The 25597-nt window shown below is 45.1% G+C and overlaps 1 protein-coding gene across 2 annotated transcripts in view; it reads left to right on the top strand.

The window, feature by feature from the left end:
- Positions 1–582: 582 nt before the first annotated feature.
- TMEM181 (transmembrane protein 181) overlaps positions 583–25597 on the top strand; it is an 84813-nt gene continuing 59798 nt past the window's right edge. The window contains exon 1 of one of the 2 annotated variants that reach the window (XM_037820629.1): positions 583–736. In XM_037820629.1, the coding sequence (XP_037676557.1) occupies positions 606–736 (131 nt within the window). In that variant the 5' untranslated portion in view covers positions 583–605. Of the gene's footprint in view, positions 737–25439; positions 25577–25597 lie in introns of those variants that run through there. The other variant, XR_005214438.1, reaches the window with a different exon arrangement.

The raw sequence follows: 25597 nt of genomic DNA on the forward strand, positions 1-25597 counted from the left end.
ACGGAAGCTGTCCATGGTGCTGAACGCGGAGCCTCGTTTGCCCTTCCCAACAAACAAGGGCTCTTGGTCCGTCCCTCAAGCCCCATTTTCCTTTCTGTTCTCGCCTTCCGTTTCTTCCTCCTTCCCAATAATGTCACTAGAGAGAACGGCAGATGACCTTGTGCTGGGCTTCCTCTCCCACCTTCTCCTCCCTAGGCTGTGGCTGATGGGCGCGGCCCCCTCGGCTCCTTAGGCCGCCGCCCCTCGTTAGAAGGCAGGGCCAGGCCCCTCGTCCCCACCCTCCCTGGGACCGGCTCCTCGCGTCCCGCCGTGGAGCCCTGAGAGCGCTGCGGTGGCCCCTGCCCTTCCCCCGCGCCCACTCCTCGTTTCCCCAGCCTCTCCTGTCACCTGCTCCGCCTCTTCCTCGGGCCCGCCCAGCGTGCTGGCAAACCCCAATCCCGAGAGCAGGGGAGAGGAAGGGGGCGCGGAAAGAAATACAAAGGGAGGAGCGGCGGTAGGCGGGGACGCCCGGGCTCTGGCTCCTGGCGGACAGCCACGGGTGGGAGCGCGGCAGGCGGCGGCTGGGGTGCTGCGCGGGTTCCACCGCTGGCCGGGGAGGTGCGGGGATGGATGCGGAGTACCCTGCCTTCGAGCCCCCGCTCTGCAGCGAGCTCAAGCACCTGTGCAAGCGGCTCCAGGAGGCGTACCGGGAGCTGAAGGAGGATCTCACGCCTTTCAAAGATGATCGTTACTACAGGTAGGGGCGGCCGGGCGGCGCGGCAAGTGGGGCGCAGAGTGGGGGGGCGACAGCCGCCGCTGCAGCCCTCCTCGGGACCCCGGCCGCGGCCCCCCGAGCAGGGCGGACCCCGCCCCTCAGCCACTCCTCCCGCGGGGCGCCGAGGCCTGGCCAGGGGAGAGCAGGGAGCTGCGGAATCCGGCAGGAGGAGGCAGGGCACCCGATTCTGGCTGCGGCGCTCCCTTCCGGGAGGTCAAGGGCAGTTCGCGGGATTTGGGGTGAAGAGCCGTTTTCCTTCCCCTGAAACCCGAGCAGAGATTGTCACATCCAGAGACAAGGACCAACGGGGCTTTCTTCCTTGCTTGGCTCCTCCCTCTTCCTTCCCCTCCTCGATCGTTCTTCCTTCTCCTCCCCTCTGCCTACCGCCCTCGCTGTCTTTGCTAAGGCCTCACGGAGTCCAGCTTTGGGGAGACAATCACCCCACCTCGTGCGACCAGGAGGGTCGTGGTCTCTCCTCGGAGGTCCTCAGACCCCTGGGCTTCGGTGGAAATCGCTGAAGCTGGGGCGCCGCCTTGGGCAGCATCTCCTCGGGCTGGTTGGCACCATGGTGATGGTGACAATGAGATGAGAAACCTTATCTTAGCTCTCCCTAGAAGCTGTCGGTTCGGTTGGTTTGTTTTCATTTCTGACTCCCCCTCCTGTAGCCAAGGTGAGAGCTAAGGGGACCTGCAAACCTTTCCTATCTGTGCTTTTCTATTCTGACTGGAATGTGCTCGAACCCATTGCCAATGGCTGGATTTAGTTGTGTTGTGGTGCGCTAAAATGGCTCTACCAGGATTTCCAAGACTTGGAACCTAGGTTGATTTTGTTACTCACTAGCTGTGTGACCCTGAGAAAGTTACCTGCTAACTCTGCACCTTGAGCTTCCTCATCTGTAAAACGGGAAGTTTGAACTAGAAGGTCTCTGAAAGTCAAAGATTCTAAGAACAGTTTGCTCACTCTCGTGCTCAAGGATGGCAAATGTGTGGCACTGCTAGTTTTTTAAGCAGGGCTAGTCATCTTTGCATGACCAACCCTTTGCTAATAGCTATACACACACACATACTCAGAAAGCATATATCACATTTACCACCAAATTTTTTTAAAAGCTCACTGATTTCCCAGGGGCTAATCAGCAATATATTATGACCATGGTCACAATTACTGAGTGAAGAATCCCCCCCCACACACACACACCCTCCTTTAAAAGTGTAATCCCAGGTTTCTAGGGGGTAGCCTTTGGATGAGCTTCACAATCCGTTTAGTCTCATGTAGCTTTGTGGAGGCCTGATGGCATGGCTTAAAACCTACATTATTTTTGATATATGTTCCAACCTCCTTTCTTACTAATTCCCACCATGCACCCCCACCCCCCATTCTAACTGGTTCTTTTCTCTGTATTTTATATTCTGGGAATATTTCTTTGGCAAAAGAGCTAGTGAATAGTGAAATGGTTTCAATGCAGGTAGCAGAGGAGAGAACAAATCCACACCACTGGTTAATCCATAAATGGATAATCCTTTATTCATTCACCCTTTTATTCAACTAACAGTTATTCAGCATAACTTATATTCCCACTATTGTTCATGGTGCTGAGGATACAGAAGTGAATGACAGAGGGGGTCCCTGCTCTCATGGGGCTTACAGAGAATTAACAGGAATTACATATTGTGATGAATGCAATGAAGTGACTTGCTAAAGAACAATGGGATTGCTGCTTTAGAGAAGGTGGTTAGGGAAGGCTCTTTGAGAAGGTGACATTTGACTGAGATCTGAAGAGTAAGGAGCACACACTGGACAGTGAGCTGGGGAGGGATTCCAGAAGGTGAAGAAGAGGAATAGCAGGCACAAAATCCCTGAAGCAATACAAACATGATATGTTCAAGAACCAGAAGACTGGCATGGCTGGAGCATAGTGTTCACAGAACTAGGCAGGGCCAGATCATGCCTTGGAGACCAGGATAAGGAATTTCGATTTCTTTAGAATTGCAATGTGAAGCCATTGGTTGGTTTTAAGCCAGAGAAGTGACGAGCAGTTTGGTTGCCTGCCCTCCAATAAGCACTTGACTCTTTGCTCCAGGAACAACCTCATTATTTGAGTTGGATACTGATGGCACACTTTCCAGGGCTGGAAGGGAATGATAATGAATTCTTCTCCCTGCCATAAGAACAAGTTCACTGCTGAGTGCTTTATAGTATTTTGCGTAGATAAAGCAGTTGAACTAAATAACAAAGACCGTTTTAGAGTGAGGAGATATTTTAGGTCTCTGAACTGTCTCCAGCTGCTCCACTGAATTTTTATATCAATGGGTTGTTCTTTACAAAATTTCGGGATATACCCTTGGGTTTCTAAGTTGAGAATCTGATAGTTACGGCTCCTGCATCTGTCTAGCTAGAAGGTGAACTTGCTACTATACTTTTTGTTCCTGCTCTTCTCACCATCTTGGTTTCCTCACTAGTGATTTATGGCTAATAACACACCAGCCCTTCTTTCCCTGGAGGACCAGGGGATTCGCCTCACGTGGGTGTCAGCTTTTCATAACAGGGTGAAGCAAAAAGCACAGCTGCTAAAGCTCAATTTTCAATAGATGTTTTTCTGGTCCAGGCATATTAGCTACGTAATTTGGCATCACTGAAAAAGCAGCAGCTATGTGATCAAAGGACTCACAGTCATTGTCACAAAATGCGAAATAACAGTTGTACTGCCTGCCAGGAAAGGGAGAGCTGGCATGATGTGGATGGGAGAGCAAGTAAGCTAAGGATCTGAAAACCTGGGTTCTAGTCTCAACTCTACCCTTGGCTGACTCCCCAGCCTTGAATTGTTGAATTTCACTGGTGATCAGTGTCACATCAGAAAAATGAAAACTGTAACTCCTCTCCATGATGAAGTTGTGAGGCTCAAGTGACACAGGGGAAGCCCTTGATGAAGACGAGGCTAAAGATGCTTTCAGATACAAATTACAGGAAGCCCAAAGCAAACCAGCCTAAATAATAGGTAACGGATTGAGTTAGTTGATCTAGCAGGTTAATGATTGCATCAAGCACCCACATTCTTTCTTTTTAACCTGTGTTTTAGTTTCCTAGCTGCTAAAACAAATACTATTCAATGAGTAGACTTCACAAGAAGAATTTATTAGCTCATGGTTTCAGGAGGCTAGAAGGCTTGCTTCCTTCCAGGGTCAGTATCTTCTGTCTGACCAGCAATCTTTGGGGTTCCTTGGCTTTTTTGTCATGTGGAACAATGTACATGGCAGTGTCTTCTCCTTTCTCTTCCGAGTTCCATTGACTTCCAGCTTCTGGCTGCTCTCCATGGCTTCTCTCCCCACCTGACTTTCACTCGACTTATAAAGGACTCCAGTAATCTAGATTAAAACCCAACCTGATTCTGCTGGGCCACATCTTAGCTAAAGTAACATCTCGAAGAAATCGTGTTTATAGTGGGTCCACACCCACCACAATGTGGACCAAGTCCAAGAACTTGTCCAAACTGGGGTACACAATTCAATCCACCACTATATGGAAGTAATTGATTGTTTATAAGTCACTTGGCTGCTGTTTTTCACTCATATCTATGGGGAGGACTGGTTGGCTTTCTATGGCTATCTCTAAAAGAGAACTTTTGAAGTCTACAGCAAACTCCTTGAATCTCTTCTACACACCTACAAAAATGGATGGCAGAAATGAAGAAGACAGACATGGTTGACATGGACACAGAAATTTCATACACTGCAGATGGAGGGTGAATTGGTACATCACTGTGGAAAATAGTTTGGCACTATCTACTTAAGTTGAATATTCCTCTCCTAGGGACATACCCTATAGAGATGCATGCATATATCCAACTAAAAGTCATATACTGAAATGTTCATAATGGCATGATTTAGTAACACTCCTAAGCTGGAAACTGGCCAAATACTCATCAACAGTAGAATGTATAAATAAACAGTGGTTTATTCCATAATGTCATATTATACAGCAATGAAAGCCAACAGCTTACAACTAGACATAACAGTAAAGATAAACCTCACACACATAATGCAAAGCAAAAGAAGCTAAACACATTGAGTACATACTGCTTGATTCCATTTATATTAAAAGTATAAAACAGGCAAAACTAATCTACCCTGTTAGAATTCAGGATGGTGGCTTCCCTTGAGGGGACTGTGCCTGGAAAGGGGCAGAAGAGGGTTTTCTGGGTGTTGGTTACACAGCTGTATTCAGTTATGAGCATTTATCAAGCTGTACACAGGCTATGTGTACTTGTATGGGTGTATATTCAACTACAGTAAAAAGCTGAAAAGGAAACCAACTCCCTTGTCTCATGATGAGAATGGGGCACCTGCCCTCTCCTGAGCATGCACTGGCCAGGGGCATGGAATTATACTTAGGAAAGTCAGAGGGCCCCAGGCCAGGGGCATGGAATTATATTAGGAAAGTCAGAGAGCATGGGTCTTCAAGGGAGAAGGAGCCAAGAGTGGAACCAAATTGGGATAGCCTTAGGAAGCAAGATTTAGAGGAATGGATGCCGGGTAGGCAATCAACTGTGTCCACTGCATAAAAGGTAAAGGGCTAAAGAAATGTGAAGGATAACCAGGATCCTTCCATAGAGCTCAGTTCTCAGGGAATTGTGGTTGTCTGTCTTGTTGAGCCTCACTTTGTTTCTTGTGCTATTATTTTATCTCTGTAAAGTTTGGGAGCAGTGAAGTTGGGCTTGGGCTTTCTTCTTGGCCAGAGAAGCGATGCCTAGGAGTGTCTTCCCCAAGAGGTCCAGGGCCTGGCTCTCAGCCTTGCTGCCCTATTTTAGCCAGCAAATGGAGAGCAGAGCCTGTTTTCAGTGATGGCGTCACATTAATCAGCTCTGCACTCATGTGCAGAATCAGCACACCTGTTTGTGTCATTGGCTGGTGCAAACCCTCATGAGATAAACAGTGGGCATCAGAGCCAAGGGCATTCATTAGATCAGGGATTCTCAATGCTGGCAGCATCTCAGAGTTGTCTAGGGGAACGCTGAAAAATACAGATGCCCAGGGCCCACCCTCACAGATTCTGATTTAACAGGCCTGATAAGTTTCTTAGCAGGATGGAGAACCCTTGAGGGGTAAACAAAATGCTTAAGAGCATCAGGCCCAGAGAGCCTGGTGCATCTATCTCCTAACGAGATGGGTTTGCCAACGAAATAGGAATACTGGAAGTCATGTGCCAAGGCTCTCTCCCCCCTACACAAAGCCCAGTGTTCACCCTCAACGATGACCTTGGCTGAGTCTCCTTTTTCCATGTTTCTAGGCTGACCAAAATCCCTTTTCAAATTGACATGTTCTTTCTTAGATGTGTTAATACATCTGTTCAGGTTACAGACAGGTTTAAAGATTAGAGGCCTGTTTTTTCTATTTAAGGCATATCTCTACCCCAGTCTATTCCATATTCACTTTAACATAAATGTTGCAGAGCACTATTTTTACCCCTTGTTTTCAATATAGTGGAAGACAGGTCACTGTAACTATTGAGTACCAAGGACTTGGTCTGCCTTTTTTTTTTTTTTTTTTTTTTTTGGTAGAAGGGGACAACAAGTATCCCTGTTAAGAGGGGATAATTGGTGGAGCAAGATCCCAGAGCCCAGGAGAGGAGAACCAGCTTCTCCATCTCCATCATAGCAAAGACTGAAAAATAATTTCGTTAAGCTTAAATGCTTGAGGACTTAGAAAGAGTTGTGTGCCAATCTGGTGCTGTGAGGGAGGCTGGGGCTGTCATTTTCTGTTCGGGACAAGGCACAAGTCTAAGCAGGTGGGACCAAGGACCTAAGCCAACACATGTATGAAGGAAGGGCCGGTGGAGAGTGGGAGGACAGGTCATCCACCTCCAAACACACCCATGTCTTCAATCAATGCCCCTGGCAGCACCCCTCACCATCCTTCTGATCCATCTCCTCTCCTGGCCTCTAGGATTATCCCTCTTGTTCTTAGTCTTCAGACTTTCCTTCAACTCCCCTCCTTCCCATCCGCTTACAGCTCTTTGTCCAAGCAAACTTCCCCCAGCCCAGCCTCACACAGCCTCCTCACCCCAGGCTCCACTTCCTCCCCTCCCATGTGTGCTCCCACCACCATGTGCTGGAGTTGCTCTTGCCAAAGTCTCCTCCTAAGCTCCAAATCCAGTGGCCTTTCAGGCCTTCGCACTGTATGGCCCCTGAAGGATTTGACACTGGAGCCGGGATTTTTTTAGATCCCTTTTGTCTCTGGGCTTCAGTGATGCCCCTGCTCTCTGCTTCTCCCCTAGCTCTTTGACCATCCTTGACATGGCTTCAAAGCCTCTTAGGCAGGGTCTCTTCCTATTTGCTCTTTGAACCTAATATAGACCTTACATGTGCCTAAAGCCATGACACTCTGATTAACTCCCATTATTGCTTCACCCATCATGTGGGTCACACGTATTACAGAATGATTTTTTTTCTTTCCTTCATGCATATTGGTTTGTGTGAATTGAGAATAGTTATACAAAGCAGACACTAACAGAAGTTAGCGGCTCTCACCACCTGTCTGGCAGGTTTCTAGGCCAAAAAGAGAGACTGAGCATAGGTTCCCAGAGGCCAGGGGTGGAGGCGGGTCCTTGGCACCCCACGAATCCCCAGTTAGGGCATCAGGACCCATTCCAGGTCATTCCACAACTACTTCTGGGAACTCCTGTTCTTTGCCCTGGACTTGAGACAGCGTTTTGATGCCAGCTTGGATTCAGGGACATTTGAACTGTTTCTCAATGAGCTTTAGGGTGTGGAAAATAGAATACTCAGTGTGCCAGTTTGGATGTATTATGTCCCCCAAAGCACCATGTTCTTTGATGCAATCTTGTGGGGGCAAATGTATTAGTGTTGATTAGATTGTAATTCTTTAATTGAGTGTTTCCATGGAGATGTGACTCAGTCAACTGTGAGTGAAACATTTGATTGGATAATTTCTGTGGAGGTGTTACCCCGCCCATTCAGGGTGGGTGTTAATTGGATCACTGGCATACTTTAAAAAGAGCCACACAGGCCCAGACACAGTGCAGCTGTAAGTGACATTGAGGAGAACAACTGTGAGTGACATTTTGGAAGAGCAGCTTCAGCTAGGAGAGGACAAAATGCCCCAAGAGCAACATTTTGGAAAACGCCATTTTGAAACGTAACCTGGAAGCAAGCAGACGCCAGTCACAAGCCGTCTAAGCCAACAGTGGTTTTCCAGACACCAATGGCCATCCTTCAGTGAAGGTACCCCCTTACCTTGGACACTTGATGGCCTTAAGACTGTAAACTTGTAACCAAATAAACCCCCGGTATAAAAGCCAATCCATTTCTGGTATCTTGCATAATGGGCAGCATAAGCAAACCGGAACACTCAGATTGGAATCAAGGCTTTAAATTCACATCCCAAGCCGAGCCTGTTTGTTGGTGTGGCCACTGTGAGGGGGAAGAAGTGTATGCTGCCTGTACTCACAATCGCCCTAATCCACAGGGAGCCAAGGGAGAACAGCAGCAGCAGGGAGCTTCTGACATCCTTGCCTGGCCCTGGCAAGACATGAGTATTCTGCTTCTGTGGGATGACGCTGGGGCTGTGAATGTGCTCGGTCCCTCCCCACTTCCTCTGCCTGTGAACTGTCACTGGGTAGAGGTGAGATGTGTGCCTCCTGTTTTCAGTGATGAAATTTCTGCAGTTGAGACTTTGGCTTTGTTTCTCTGTCCCTGTCCTTTGGGCTCCTACAAGTTGGTTCCAGGTATGGCATGGTGACTTAAGGAGGTGCTAAAGGAGGGGTTTTAGAGGGATTTCTTGAGATTAGGGTATGGGCTACAACAAGTTATGAATTACACTAAACGAGATTTGTAGAGCATCCATGAAAATGTTGTTCCCTCTGCCTTCTCCACTAAACCAGCTCGAGTATGAGGATGGTAAGATGAACCTTAGCTCCCTGGAACTTCCATTCCAGGGCCACACTCCTGCTCTCGGGGGCACTCAGAACTAGCATGCTTCTTGCACTACATGGCAGTCCTGGGGCATTTTCCAGCATCTCCAGCATTGTTCAGTTTTCTCTTTTCTTCTCCCTGTTTATAAACATCCCTACTTTCCGCTGCTGTTCTTCAGGGAGTGTTGTTTCCCAATGTCTCTGTCATCCTGGTTATTGTTCTCTGGCTTCTCCCTCTTTGTGTTTGGGATTTAGACTCTTTCAGTGGCAAGCAATAAAATCCCAACTTCTGTTGCCTACTGCAGAAAGGGAAATTTATTGGTTCGTTTAACTGAAAAGCCCAGAACAGCAAATGCACGAGCTCAAAAATGTCATAGGGATTTGCTTTCTCTCTTTTTCTCTTAGCTATGCTTTCTTCTTGGACATAATATTTCTCAGTCAAGCTCTTCCCAAGAGATGGCACTGACAACCACAGTTGCTGCAGACTTGCATTCTACCAGCAGGGCACTGTCAGCAGTGAGTTTTCTTCTCTTTCCCAGTGGTTCTGGCAACAGTCCTGGGGCTCAATCTCTTTGGCTGATATTGGGCCAGCGCCAACAGGGGGACCTATTGATGTGATGTGATTGTTCAGGCTGAATCACATCACCACCCTAGAACTGGAAGAGGGGCTGCCCTGGTGGCAAATCAAGATGATGTTACCATAAAAGAGGACTGTGGACTGGGAGGGGCAAACAATATCCTGATTTTTCATAGTCCCCTTAACTGAATGGCATCCAGAGCAAACCCCATCTGTGTAATGGTCTACCCAGCCCAGAAGCAGGAGGATCCCACCTCCCTTGATGTAGAAATGCTATTTCTATTAACGTGGCCTAAGACTCCATTGACTTCCAACCCCCTGAGTCTTTGTAGATCATTTCAAATCTTGGGTCTCTTGTTGTCTTATCAACTGTGCCTCCCAAGTGCTTTTTTTTTTTAATTCAATTTTATTGAGATATATTCACATACCATGCAGTCATACAAAGTGTACATTCAGTTGTTCACAGTACCATTATATAGCTGTGTGTTCATCACCAAAATTAATTTTTGAACATTTTCATTACCACACACACAAAATAAAAAGAATGAAAATTAAAGTAAAAAAGAACAATTAAAGTAAAAGAGAACACTGGGTGCCTTTTTTTTTTTTTTTTTTTTTTTTTTGCCCCATTTTTCTACGCATTCATCCATAAACTAGGCAAAGGGAAGTGTGGTCCATATGGCTTTCCCAAACACATTGTCACCTCTTATAAGCTACATTTTTATACAATCGTCTTTAAGATTCAGGGGTTCTGGGTTGTAGTTTGATAGTTTCAGGTATTTACTGCTAGCTATTCCAATTCACCAGAACCTAAAAAGGGTTGTCTAAAGTGTGCGTAAGAGTGCCCACCAGAGTGACCTCTCGGCTCCTTTTAGAATCTCTCTGCCACTGAAGCTTATTTCATTGCCTTTCATATCCCCCTTTTGGTCAAGAAGATGTTCTCCGTCCCACGATGTCCCAAGTGCTTTTATAGTGGTTAAGGGGTTAGGTTTTGGAGCCAGACTTGAGTTTGAATTTGGGCTTTACTACTTCCTTAACTTTGTGACCTGGTGAAAACTACCTGGTATTACTGAGGTTCATTTGTTCTCATCTATTAAATGTAAATAATAATACCTTCCATATGGGGTTGTTGTAGGGATTGAAATATGTGATATTTGTTGAGCTCTTAGCTCAGAACCTGATACATAATAAGCACTTCTTGACGGCTGTTAATGTTGATGTTACTATTGTCAGCAAATTTGAAAAGCACACCTCGGTGTCTTTATCCAAGTGATTAAAGTGCTGAACAGGAGACAGCAGGACAATTGGCACTGTGACCTCCTCTAGAGATATCCCTCCAGGCTGCCCCGTGGCCAGTTATCAACCTCTTATATGTGACTCTTCAAACTGTACATCCACTAGTTGTGTCCAGCATAGAGTTCGTTCATCTCCTGGGGCAACTGCTGTTTGCATCCCATGATAGCCTTAAATCACCATTTCTTCGTTGTTCTTTAAAAAAGAAAGGAAAGGAAAAGAAGAATCCCATTCTACAAAGCATCAGAGAGCAATGCAGATTTTAATAAAGATTCCATAGGGGAGAGAGTGCAGGTGTTAGAATTCTTAATTTTATATTATTTTTCTCAAGAAGCATCCCCCCCTCCTCCCCCACCAAGAGTATATGGGCTTGAAGCCCCACAAAGCCTGGATCTGCCATTGCACAGAAGTTTTATGTCCAAACCATCCCATTCCCCATGCCAAATCCCCATTACTACTCTCTTCCAATAGCCTTCTTCTTCCTCTCACTTCCTCTGATCAGTCTCCAGATCCCTGCTCCTCATTTTGCTTCCTTTTTCATGTACATCAACGTAGCCACAGCAGCTCCTTAAAAATCACCTCCCTACACTCGCCAATCGGCAGTGATTAGGTGATTAGGTGTGTGAAAAGCCATTCTGTGGTCCAGAGATGTTATTTAATACCCTGCAAACAAAATATCCTTGTTATCAAGATCCACCCTCTTTTGTAAGGTAAAAGGGAATTTAAGCATAACCTAATTTTTCATTGCCAGAAATGATTTTTTACCATCAGTGCATCAAGTGTATGAAACCTATGGACCAAGTGTTACCATTTTGTTGTTTCTGAGGCGTCTTAAAAGAAGCTAAAGACCATCTGGGTTATAATATGTTATGAAGTACGGTTGACCATGTAGCTTCTACCCCACCATGGTATCAAACTATGACCCAGTCTGGCCTGATTCACAAAGGGAAAATTTTACAAACATCATACAGTAGTTCTGGGCTAAGATTCAGCATTTCTAACAAGCTCCCAGGTGATGCCAAGGCTTCCTGTCTGTGGACTACATTTCAAGTTGCAAAGCTCTTGACATTTCTACCTCCATGTTACAGATAATTAAGAATTCTAACACCTGCACCCTTTACAATGCCCAGACACAAGGAGACATGTGAAGAAGGGGAAGTAGAGTGGAACAAGATAACAGTTCTGATTGTGGTTTTAATATCTTACTTAGATAAATTTTACAAAAGCATACGACTATGTTGGAAAGAGCCAGTGTAAGTGAGGTGCCCTGAAGGTTAAATTTACTACCTTCATGGTAATTCCACTTCTGGATACACTAATAAATTTGAAATAGATGAAGAAGATAAATTCCTAGCAAAATATAAAGAGCCAAAATTGGCACAAAAGGAATCAAGCACATGATAGTCCAAAAAGCATAAAATAAATTGCAATGAAAATTAAGACCTTTTCTACCTCAGATCCCCAGCCTGGATGTTTTAAAAGTGAGTTCTGCCAAACATTCAAGGAAAAATCAGTGTCTATTGTAAACAAGTTGTTCCAAAACTAGAAAAAGAGAAAATACTGCCCAAGTTATTTGATGAGACTAGATTAATTTGGAATCCAAAATCAAATAGAATAATACAAGAGAAGAAAACTGTAGGCCTATTTCACTTATGAATATAGATGTAAAAATCCTAGATAGAGTATTTGTAATGGTTTCTGCTGGGGATTGAATCATGTCCCCCACAAAAGCATGTTCAGGTCCCAACCCCTGGTCCTGGGGGTGTGAACCCATTTGTACAGAGGACCCTTGGAGATGCTATTAGTTAAGGTGAGTCCAGACTGAATGAGGGTGAACTTAATCCGATATGGCTGCAGTCCTTATGAGCAAAGGAAATTGGACATGGAAGGAGAAGCTTCAGGAGCAGCCAGGGCTGGAAGTCAATGGAAATAGAAACTAAACCCAAAGCAAGAAGAAGGAAGGACATAATAAAGATTAGAGTGAAAATCTCTGAAATATCAAATAGAAAAACAATAGAGGCTATCAATGAAACCAAAAGGTTGTTCTTTGAAATGACCAAAAAAAGTAGATTAGTGGTTGCCAGGGGATGAGAAAGGGAGCCATGGGGAGTTAGTGCTCAATGGGTACTGACTTCTTTTTGGGGTAATGAAAATGTTCTAAAATTACATAGTGGTGGTAGTTGCACAACTCTGTGAATATACGAAAAACCACTGAATTGTACACTTTAAAGGAGGAATTTTGTAGTTGGGCATTATATCTCATGTTATTTTTTTTAAAAGAAGAGTAAAGAGAATGACTTTGTACATACTACAAAGCTGTGGCAGTAAAAAATAATAAATAGTAAGTATAAGAGTAAGCAGTGGACCAAAGAAATGCAATAAAGAGTTTAAATACTGACCCATATATATATAAGAGCATAATATTTGATAAAGTTGGCCTCACATATCAATGATGAAAGGAAGGACTGTTTTATGGATGGTGTTGGGAAAAGTTGCTCAATATATAGAGAAAAATAAAACTTGATCCCTATCTAACACCCATACAAAGGTGGAGTCAAGAAGGATAAAACCCTGAGTGAAAAAGGTAGCACTATCAAGGAAATGGGAGAAAATGCAGGAGGGTATCTCATTACTGGGGGAGAAAAATATTTCTTGAAGCTACAGAGTCACAATCCATATGACAAAGATGTTAAATTCCTGTATAGCAGAGCAGGTTAAAGCAGCCCCGGCTATTCTCCTGGAGCTCTGGTCATCTTTCAGCTGCAGCAATGATGACTCAACTCGTCCAACTGAAAGTGCATCATTCTCCAGATGAGAACAGGCATGGATGCTGGGTCCAGACATCTCAAGCTTAAAGCATGCCCCATCCCTGAAATACGAAAGTTGGGTCTCTGCTTGAAGAGCACAGCTGATGTGTTGATAAAGGGCTGTGGATGTAGCTCTTCTCTGTTGATACGGCCCAAAGTAGCGGCTGAATGTTTGAGGAACAAGTGTCAGGAGAGCTGGGCTGGAGACCTGGCTTGGCTCAGTTGCTACACTTGTTGGAACCAGGTTTGCTCATCTTCTAGAATGATCTCAGATTCCCCCTGGCTCTAAAACTGAGTCAGGAGAGAGCTGGCCAACAGTGAGTCTGAAGGGGGTGGCCCAGTGATCTCCCCAGCAGGAGCTTCTATAATCTTCTCTGTGTTACCTGAGCTGCCTGAGGTTTGTCAGTGCAGGCTAGGGAAGGGGCATGCCCTGAGGGTGTCTGTATATGTGTGTGTATATGTGTGTGCACGCACACGTGCGCGCCTGTAAATTGATTCAGGGTCTCACCCTTGAATTTCTCCCCTCTGGAATCTTGGATTTTCCTCCCTCCCTTGCCCTCTCTTATTCTCTTGCTCTTATTGGCTCAGCCCTTCCCTCCACCCCTGCAAGGCCCACCTTGTTGCCTTAAAGCCCTGATTCTCAAAAGAGAACCCCCTGTAAAAGACCCCCAAGGCAGGGCTCTTGCTCCCATTCTCTCTCTCAATAACAGCTATTTTCTAGCACCTGCTTTCCTATCCTGAAATGAAATTCCTTGATAATCTTACATATTCCCATAATTTTAAAAAACTTAATAAGGACCCTAACTGTAAGTTAAATAAGCAATGAAAAGAAAGAAATGTGTAGTTAAATAATCTGCATTTCAACATGAAATTCTCAGGCAAGACTACACTAAAAGGAAACGCCCCCAAGTGGCAGGATTGCAATAGAAAGCCCCTGCTTGAGGCCTCACCTGACCCCGCTTTTCGGTGTGGATGGGCAACCCCCAGCACCCCCACCCCCACTCCCGCCCCTCCAGGCTCAGGTGCAGGTCTTGCCTAGAGCACCCGATTCGCCCTGGGTTGGCTGGGTCCCTGCGGCAGGCCACAGCCACGCCCACCCCAGACTCTTCTATTCCAGGGTTCCTGCCACATCTCCCCACACCCTGCTCCCCAAACACATTTACTTGAGTTGTGAGGTTGAAGGCCAGATCCAGGAAATCAAGAGAGAGCCCTTGTACTGTAGGTCCAGGCCAAAGAAGAGGAGTGCTTTAGACAACCAGACCTGGTGAACTCAGCTGGACAGACACGTCACACGCCTGGGCTTTACTTCAGATTGTGATTGAATTGGTTGGCGGTTCAGCTTGGGCATTGGAATTTTTCAAAGCTCCCCGACGATTCTAATGTCAGTGAATTTTGAGATCCATTGTCCTAAACTAATTGGTTCCTTCATCCTTTTGTTTCATTTGCCCAGGAACACCCTATATATATATATTATATATATTATATATATATACACACTATATATATAATATACATATTAATGCATTTTTATTGTGAACTTTAACATATATATGTAACAGTGATAACTGTCAAAGTACAATTTAACAGGTTGTTAAAGAGCAAATTTCAAAGAATGTCATGGTCACAGTTCCACAACTTCAGCTATTTCCATTATTGTAAAACATAACGTACATACAGAAGGGTGTTAACTCTTGATGTACAGCCCAACAAGCAGTTTTATAGGAAATTTCAAAAATTGTTATGGATTACAGTTCCAGAGTTTCAGTTCTTTCCTTATTATGCAATCTGGGGTATATGCCAAAAGATGAAGACTTTCAAAGCACAATTCAATGAGTAGCTGCAGAGCAAATTTCAAAGGATGTTATAGGTTACAGTTCCACCATGTCATTTACCTCCTTCCAGCTATTCCAACACCCCAGCATCTAAATATATATATATTTATATAAAGTTTCAGTATTTATAGACCTTTGTTACATCTAATCTTGTTTGTTGCTACACCTTCCTTTCACTTAATCTCGTTCTCTGTCTTCAGGGGTGTCTAGGCAGTGAGCACCTAACTTGTTCATATTGAAGGGGGTGTCGACAGTATGGGGAAGGGGCTGCATCTGATTGTTGTTCTTAAAGAGGCTGTTGCTTCTGGGTTTTAGGACTTCTCTGGCATAGGAATACTCTGGTGGATTTAAGTTTCTGAGATATGAAACTTGGTGAGTGAATCTTTTATTGAATCTCAGGTAGGGAGCTAGGTATTTGGTGACTACTTTTGTAAGGGCATGGCATACTGTGGCCATTTGGGATGTCTAGCTGGAGCTTGCATAAGACAAACCTCCAGTATAGCCTCTCGACTCTATTTGGGATCACTCAGCCACTGTGACCTCAGCTTGCTACCTTTTTCCCCCACTTTTGGTCAAGTAGGCACTTTCAATCCCTCGCTGCCAGAGCCAGGTTCATTCCTGGGAGTCATCTCAATGTCCTCAGGCAGGTGGACATCTCCATTAACACAGGATCACTGACACCAGCTGGGACCTCAGCCACGCCCAGACATCCCGATAGGTTTACCCAGATGACACATTTCCCAGGTCTTGGCAACACTTTCAAACCTTCCCACCTCTTGTGCTGGACTCAGTTTACAGGCCACCCCAGATCAGTTTGGTTCTACCCACATCCGCCCACCAGCGACTCCAGGCCTTGGCGACTTGCCTTGCTTTCCAGTCAGCCATCCTGGTTGGCCGAGTTCCCAGCTCTGCCTCTACTGCTCCACCACAGACTAGGATGACCATTCAGTGCTTACCGACAGGGGGCACTGTTGTAGCCCCCGCTGGCTGGACTTGCACCCCACGGGGCTGGTTTCCCCAGGGACTTCCTGCAGAGCTCAGGTAACGTATCCTGGAGATGTAAGGGGAGTTATCTCCTCGTAGGTCAGACTTTGACCAGGGGGAGACAGGAGGCCGGACAGAGCTAAGAGATGGCCTGCCTTTCCCCTCCCCTGACAGTTTCTTTCCAGGCACAGTAGTCTTAGTCAGCTTCTCTGCTGCTGTCCTGCAAGACCCAGCACCCAGCTGTGTTGGTTGTGAAGCTGCAGCCAGCTTACACTCCCTCAATTATTCTCCTCACTTCCCTGCCTCACTTGCTTTCTCTCATTCTTGTTTCCAAAGGATTGTATCCACTCCCAGTAAAGTGTTAGCATGTCAACTAGGTCTAAGCTTCTGTTTTCTAGGGAACCAAGCTAAAGCATTCTTTAAACCTCAAGAGTTTTGCCCAGTAATTCATAGAAAAAATACAGGCAAAAAGTAGGGTGAGCAACTGTCCTGATTTGCCTGGGGAGGAAAGCATTCCCAGGATACAGAAATTTCAGTGTTAAAACTGATACAGTCCCAGGAAAACCAGGACAAGTGGATCACTCCAGCCAGAAGGCAGTACCACCCTCAGCTTCCCACCTCCAAATTATAAACTTGCTTGTCTCTTACAACTCTCCTCTTTATTTCCATGGGAAGGTATTCCCTCATTCTCTGAACTATCCAAAAAACAAGCTGGTGTCTTGCTAGTCATCTAACTAACCCAGTTAATTCACTGTTCAATAAACATGTATTGGGTGTCTTTCTGGACTAGGCTGGGTGCCAGGTCCTGGAAAGACAAGGACAAGTAAAAGCTGGCCCAGTGAAGTCGTGGAGGGTAGTGGTGATGGAATGGTACTATTCAAACCTTGACAAGAAAATGAAATACTCATTTTAATCTGATAAATTGGGACTGATACTTAAAAACTCCTGTAGTGGGTTGAATTAGGTCCCCACAAAATGGTATGTTGAAGTCCTAACCATCCCCTCCAGTACCCGGGAATGTGACTTTATTTGGAAATAGGGTCTTTGCAGATGTAGTCAAGTTAAGATGAGGTCATACCGAATTAGGGTGGGCACTAATCCAGTGACTGGTGTCCTTATAAGGAGAGGAGAGGACACAAAGACACACAGGGAAGAAGGCCATGTGAAAATGGAGGCAGAGACTGGCAGCTGTAAGACATGCAAAGCCAAGGATGGCTGGCCACCACCAGAAACCAGAAGAGGCAAGGAAGGATTCTTCTCTAGAACCACCGGAGAGAGCATGGATCTGCTGTCACCTTGATTCCAGGCTTCTGGATTCCAGAACTGTGCAAGAATAAATTTCTGCTGTTTTAAGTCACCTAGTTTATGGTTAATTCGTCATGGCAGCCCTCAGAAATGAATATGACTCCTAAACCATCAAAGGCAGAGAAAGCAAAGGGTAGGGATGTGCTGGACACTAATTCCTGGTGAGGTGGAAGCTCCTGGGGCCACACGAGTAAGGGCTGTGCCGTGTCAGAGTGTGTGAGAGCCAGGGCTGGGGACACAAGGCACGGGCAGGGTTTCCTGCCTCTGCTTGCTAGGCTTCAGTATTGCAAACACCAGCAACAAAGAGGTACAAAGGAGAAAGAGAGCATTTGTTTTAATGTTTGCTAAGAAGATAAATTTAGATTACATATGTAAACTCCTTAGCACAGTATTAAACTTTAAAATGATTCTGAAAATGCTGTGCATAATTATTTCCCCTTGGGAGATGAGCCAAAGAGAAGAAGCAAACATTATGTTTGAACTTCAAGACTGGTAACTAGCCTCCCAAGATGGTGCCCCAAAGAACCACACCTCCCAGGATTGATGTTCTTTCATAGTTCCTTCCCCTTGCATCTGTGCTCGTCTGTTGGCTCTCTTTTTATTAACAGAATATGGTGGTAGTTTAGCTATAGGATGTCTGATGCAAGGTCAGAAGAAGCCCTGTAGCTTCTGCCTTGGTGTCCTTGAACATTTGTTCAAGTCACCATAGGAAGAAGTCTAAATACCCTGAAACTTCTATGCTGAGAGGAAGCCCAGGATAGCCGTGTGGAGTGGCCACATGAAGAAAGATTGCCTGGTCAGTCCCCGGTGATTCCAGCCATCCCAGCTCATGCTCTAGATATGTGAGTGAAGAAGCCATTTTGGATGCCCGGCACAGTTGTGCCTTCAGATGACTGCAGCCCCCAGTGTCATCAAACTGCAGGTGTGAGAAAGGCCCCAAGCAACGACTGCCAGCTGAGCTCAGTCAACCAACAGGACCATGAGAGATAATAGTTGTTGTTTTAAGCCACTGGGGTAGGTAGCATCTAAAATGTTTCCCAGGGATCCCCACCTCCTGTATTCATGGCTTTGTATAATCCCCACCCCCTTGATTGTGGGGACTTGCTTCTGACAAATAGAATAGCAAAAGCAATGGAAGTCACTTCCAAGATTAAAGATTGTGACTTCCATCTTGCTCTCACTCTCTCTGGTTCTTCTCACTTGCTCACTCTGGTGAAGCAAAGCTGCCATGTTATGAGCTGTACTATGGAGAACCCCACATGGCAAGGAACTATGTATCAGTCACACAGGAGATATGCGTATCTATTAAGAAATTTTTTAGAAGAGATCAGCTCATGTGACCATGGGGGCTGGCAAGTCCAAACTTTGTAGGGCAGACTGCAAGAGGGAAACTCTGATAAAGGTGACATTGAAGTCCTTACTCTGAATTCCCCAGGGGAAGCTGGCAGGCTGAAAATTCCAACAAGATCCAATGCTGAAGTTGAGGCAAAAATTCCTCTTCTGACTTCTGATATCCTCTGTTCTGGCTTTTCAGACCTCCAACTCGTTAGATGAGGAGACTTCCCAAATGGCTGAGGGCAATCTCTTTTGTTGATTGTACATGCAATCAACTGTAGATGCAATTGACTTCATAACATAGATACAGATCCCACCTACAAATAACCCTCACAAGAATAAGCAGGCCAGTGCTTCCTTGACCAAACAGATGGATACCAAGCTGACACATGAAATTAACCATCACACACTGAGTGCAGTCCATGAGGAACTGAATTCTGCCAACAACTACACGCATGAGTTCAGAGGTGATCTGTGCCCAATTAAGTCTTGAAGTAACCATAGCCTCTGCCAATATCTTGATTGCAGCCTTGTAGGAGCTCCTCATTCAAAAGACCCAGTTAAGCTGCTCCCAGATTCCTGACCAATAGAAACCGTGATATAAAAAATGTTGCTGCTTTAAGTCACTAGGTCTTGGAGTAATTTGTTATGTAGCAATAGATAACTAATATAGCCACTAAGTTTTAGGGTAGTTTGTGAGGCAGCAATAAACAACAGGAACAAGTACAGAAACAAAATAACAGCCTTATGTTTATCAATAACTGCTGAGCAGAAGAATGTCTATGTTCCTGGTGTTACTAAACTTGATAAGCAAGATAAAGGTAATAAGCATTAGACTCTTGCTTCCGGTGATCAATTCTTAGGCTTATGAGAAGTATAGAATGAGATGTCAGCTTCCACGTCTGATGTAACAGGTGGGCCAGGCAGGAGCTAACCCTTCTTCAAATGACTGGAGGGGTGGTTCTGGGGAAGACAGCTTGGTAAGAGGACTGAACCACTGATGGAAGTGCCTCTGTTCACATCCTGCTTATGGAGAGAGTCAGCTGAAGATGGGTGTACAGAGATGTCAAAACCACAGTCCTAGAGACATCACTAATGTCAACCTGTCATCAACTACAACCAGTCTGGAGTGGAAGTCCAGACTATGATACTTTCCCACCTTTGGAACAAAGAAGAGGCAATTAGAGGAAGAGGTAATTGGCACTGACTTCTGTTTTCTCTGCGCTGAATATGTAGGTCAATTTTCCTTTTTTTAGAAATCTTCTATTGATGGGTTAGGGAGAATTGGAATTAAGCTGTTTCTGTTTCATTCCTCTAGTTGATTCAGTAACTGTTCCAGTTCGCTAATGCTGCCATTTTGCAAAATACCAGAAATGGATTGGCTTTTATAAAGGGGACCTATTAGGTTACAAATTTACAGCTCTATAAGTGTCCATACTAAGGCATCAACAAGATGCCTTCACTGAAGAATGGCTGATGGCATCTGGAACACCTCTGTCAGCTGGGAAGGCATATGGCTGGCATCTGCTGGTCCTTTGCTCCCGGGTTGTGTTTCAAAATGGCTTTCTCCAGAATGTCTCTGGGCTTTTGTCTTAGCTCCTGTCTCTTAGCTCCTGTGTGTCCTTGCTTCCTTCTCCCAGGACGTTTCTCTGTAAGCATCTGTGCCAGTTTGAATGTATTATGTCCCCCCAAACGCCATTATCTTTGATGTAATCTTGAGTGGGCAGATCTATCAGTGTTAATTAGATTGTAATTCTTTGAGTGTTTCCATGGAGATGCACCCCACCCAACTATGGGTGATGACTCTGATTGGATAATTTCCATGGAGGTGTTGGCCCACCCATTCAGGGTGTGTCTAAATTAAATCATTGGAGCCATATAAATTAGCTGACAAACAGAAGGAACTCAGTGCAGCTGAGGGTGACATTTTGAAGAGGAGCTATAGCCAAGAGGGACACTTTGAAGAAAGCACAGGAGCTGCAGATGAGAGAGAGTATGAAGACGGCTGTTGAAAGCAGTCTCTTGCTCCAGAGAAGCTAAGAGAGGACAAACAACCTAAGATCAACTAAGACTGAAATTTTTGAGGAGCTGAAGCCTGGAGAGGAACAGCCTGGGAGAAAGCCACTTTGAAACCAGAACTTTGGAGCAGACGCCAGCCATGTGCCTTCCCAGCTAAGAGAGGTTTTCCGGACGTCATTGGGCATCCTTCAGTGAAGGTACCTGATTGCTGATGTGTTACCTTGGACACTTTATGGCCTTAAGAGTGTAACTGTGTAAGCAAATAAACCCCCTTTTATAAAAGCCAATCCGTCTCTGGTGTTTTGTATTCCAGTAGCATTAGCAAACTAGAACAGCATCTAAGGGTCCTCTCTTAGCTTCTCCAGGGCAATTTTGGGCTTCATCTCTTAGTTTAGCATCTACAAACGTCTTTCTGTCCACATCTCCAAGTATCTCTAAGTGTTTCCAAGCATCTGGGTCCGTGTGGGCTCTTAGCTTATCTCTTAAGTACTCCAGTGACCTAATCAAGACCCACCCTGAATGGGCAGGACCATGTCTCCATGGAAATGACCTAATAAAAGGTCTCACCCACAGTTGGGTGAGTCACATCTCCATGGAAACAATCAAAAGGTTCCACCCAACAAGATTGGATCAAAAGATCATGGCTCTTCTAGGATCCGTAACAGTTTTAAACCTGCACAGTAACCAAGTAGAATATAAGTTAAATAAGAATAAGCTAACTCAATGTTTGATATGATGATGATGATGATTAATAGGATAGGTGAGGAGAACACAAGAGTATATGTACAAAATGCTAGATGCACGTAAATTGTTAAATTAGGAAGTGTGTTTGAGTCCTTTGGTCCAAACAATTGATTTCTTAGGGCATCAAGAGTCTTTTCAGATGGGACTCTTGAGTTGCTATCGACTTTGAAAAATAATGATGAGCGGGATTCAGCAAAATGTAGACTGGTAAAGTTGACTTTGGTCCTATTCTAGAAAGAACTTATTTAAAATGGCTTGTTGGCCCTTAGAAAATGAAATGAACCTAAGGTATGAGTAGGAGGTTTCTAAGAACAAGTCATGTCAGACCAATCTAATTTCTGATATCTTAAATCCTTTTGGGAACAAGGCAGTGTTTGAAATGCATACACACACACACACACACACACACACACACACACACACACACACACACACAGACCAAATTTTCTAATTAAATCAAACTGATGAATGCTGGTGGACATACAATATCTGGATTTTTGAAGCATTCTTAAGAAAAACAAAGTTGAGATATGAGGACTGAATGACTGTCTAGTTGGAAAGACCACAACTAGCTTCTCATTTGTGTGGAGACTGCGATGTCACCACATCTCTGACAGGGCACAGGAAACAACAATGAAAGAGCACAGACTTGGGGCCAGGCAATCCTGGGTTGAATTCCCCTCTTACTTCATAGTACCTGAGAAAATCACTTAACCTCTTTAGGCCTCAGTTTCCTATCTATAAAATGAGAATAATGACAGTTCGTAACTCATCAGGTTTTTTGGAGAATTAATCGGCTTGAGTCCTTAAGCTTTGCAAGTAGGTGCCCAATAAATGCCAGATTTTATCATTAGATAACATGGCCCTGAGTGGATGAGCCAGAGACATCATGAGGCTGAAATAATGGAATGAAGGAGCTGAAGCCACCAGAAAATGAAGTCCATCTCAGGCTAATACAGACCTCACCTGAAAGTGTTCCATTTTGAGCTTAAAGAAGAAAAGTACCAAACAGAGAAATGGTCATTGGATCAGACAAGTTTTCTCTGAGCCCCAGGACACGTTGGGTCCCTTTCTCCCCATCAGGTACACTGGCATGGCACGCTTTCATTTCCTTTTCTATCACAGTTGTAATTAAGTGTTTGGGTTATTACTCGTTTACTAGCTGTGCCCTTCGCTAGAAGATAAGTTCCATGAGGACAGGACCTTGTCTATGTACATTGTATTCCCAGAGCTGAGAAGAGTGCCTGGCATACACTGAGCACTCAATTCATGTTTGAAGAACAAGTAAATGAGAAAAAGAGTGTGACCTGGACAGGAGGAGCTCAGGGAAGGAAATAATTATTGTCTTCACATCTTCGAAGGAGAGTCGGGAGAAGAGGGCTCAACTGGTCTGCGTGGGGCTGGACAGCAGATCAAGGGGAACCGATGTGGACATGTTACAAGGAGGCTGTTTGGACTTCACTGATGTCAAGGCTTTTTAAAGTCTGGAGTCTTATGAAAACAGAAAGGGCTCCCTTGGGGCAGCTGGAGTTTCCTCTCCCAGGAGATGTCTTAGGATAGGCTAGGAAGCTGGTACAGCTACCCAAGCGGGGATTTCTACATCAGAGAAGTATGCTCCAGCTCAAAGGTCAAAACTGGCTGCCTCCAGGCAAACACAGTTAGCAAAGTGTTTCCATTTATTTCTTAGTTTCCAACATTTTGGAATTGGGAGGTATCCTGTGGAAATTCATATTTGAAGTCAAACTCTCCAGCTTCACTGGCTCACTTTCTAGCAAAGTGCAGGGTGGCAGCTACCCCTTTAGAAGATGCACATACTCACCAGGTCACAGCACTCACCTGACCTGTGTCCTGTTACCTGCCTGTCCCTGTGGGCACTGGAGTTTGTGAGTTTGTGTTCCCTGGTCTTTTGGCTCTGAAGAGCCCCTTTCCCTCTGTCAGTGAAAAGAGTTTGAGAAATAAGCTCTTTTTTTGATGATTCTTTTAAGAGCTGTGGTTTAGGATTCTGGGTGCTGATGGAATTTATTAGTATTACTCAGTGCCTTTGCCTAGTAGTGCCTCTCCTCCCCTCCAATTTCCTAATTTCCACCTCACTCTCCAGACTCTGTACAAACAGCATGTGTCCTCTCTCCTATCTCCTCAGGCTCCCCCCAGCTGAGCCAGCTGCCTTCCCCAAGGCCACTGTAGGGTCTGTGCTTATGACACACAGTTTTGGTAATTTTCTTTGCCAGAAGTTTGCTGAGGGCAGAAACTATATCTTATTCATCTTGGTGCCATTCAGTGCCAAAACAGAGTTTGTGAACAGCTTAATGAATGAACGAGGATACAGTAGAAGGAAGTTCTTCTTAATGAATTTTTTTTAAACAATTCTCATGACCCAAAATAACCTCATTGCTTGTGTCAGCCCTTAATGATTTGTCCCTAGTCTTTGTGTGATACTAGTATGGTATTCCTATTATAGTCCCTAGTATGCAATTGGTAGATTTTTCCCATATACCTTTCTGTTTTCCAGTCTCTGTGCTAGTGTCATACCTTAGAAGTATATCATGCAAGCACCTATCTATATTTGTGGTGCTGATCTGTAGAAAATATGGGAAACATGCCTTTAAGCAACAAATTCTTAATGAATTTGTGTCATGCAGCAATTTTAAACCCACAGCAATATGGGGTCACGGGACAGTTTGACCAGTGCTTCAGTGAGAGACTTGGAAATATCCAAACCTTGTCTTTCATCCATTGTCTTTTTAAAAAAAACTTTTTATTTTGAAATAATTTCAAACTTACAGGACAATTGCAAAAATAATACGAAGCCCATACAGAGAACTCCAACATGCCCTCCCCACTTAGGTACTCTGATCCACCACTTTTAGTATTTTGCCACATTTGCTGTATCAGTCTATGTGTCCATCTATCCGTTTATCTAGTTTCTAAACATTTGAGAATAGGCTGTATACATCATGCTCCTTGAACACTTAATACTTCCATGTACAGTTTATCAAGTTCAAGAGATTTAACATTGATATAAAGCTTACAGTCTATATTTCAATTTTTTTCATATGTCCCAATAATGTCCCCTTTGGGCATTTTCTCCCCTATTACTTGATCCAGTCCAGAATGGAAACATATATGCATCATAAACTTTCCCATCTCAACCACTCCCTCTCATCATTCTTGAATATGGAAATTTAGAACTGTGAGCCAATATCCTAAATCAAGAATGTGTCTTTGGTCAGCTGGGCACCTCACACTGTGCAGAAGCAAACGCAAGAGCCAGTGGTCCCTGACACCTGCTCTTCTTTGTTGCAGGCCTCTGCAGAACCAGGACTTGTAGTCATGAGTTAGATTTTCAGCTCTGTGAGATCCCCAGATCTACATTCCGTCCTTCCGAGGGCAGGGCCTGTAGTGGGGATGGAAAACTTGCACGCTATGGGTGGCCGTAGTCAAGAAAAGATTTGCAGGGGAAGCTACCAAAAAATCAGAGCTGCGTCAAGTTCTCCCATCATCCCTGGGGGTGTCAGAGTTTTCCTACAGACCCCTTTGGAATATAGAGTTATCGATCCTCCCTCCAGAAAAACGTAGAATCTACCATGGTGTTTTGCAGACAACTGCAGGACTCAGACTCCAGGGGCCCATCCTCACATCATGATTAAGACGCCCCAGAAGAATGAATGAATGTGCTGTCTCCCTCCACTGTGGACAAGGACTAAGAGCCGAGTCATTGCCTGCCTTCATTCTCTCGTGAACTTTGATTGAGCCCCCAGGCGGCGCCCCGGGGAGGTAGACGTCACCCCGCCGTCACCCCGCCGGCTCCCGCTTCTCTGGCCCCGCCCACCGCTTCCGCGCCCGGCCGCTTCCGCGCACGTGACCGCGGCGTGCCCGCGGCGTCGCGCGCTGATGAGTTTACCACAGCCAGCTGCTCCCGGCTCGGGTCGCTCCGGCTGCGGCGGTGGCTGCCGCGGCTGCTGTGCGGCGTCGGGCGAGCCGGGGGCGCCGAGATGGAACCGTGAGTGCCGAGGCGCGGCGG

Source organism: Choloepus didactylus, chromosome 2 (assembly GCF_015220235.1).
Source record: "Choloepus didactylus isolate mChoDid1 chromosome 2, mChoDid1.pri, whole genome shotgun sequence".
Taxonomy (NCBI): domain Eukaryota; kingdom Metazoa; phylum Chordata; class Mammalia; order Pilosa; family Megalonychidae; genus Choloepus; species Choloepus didactylus.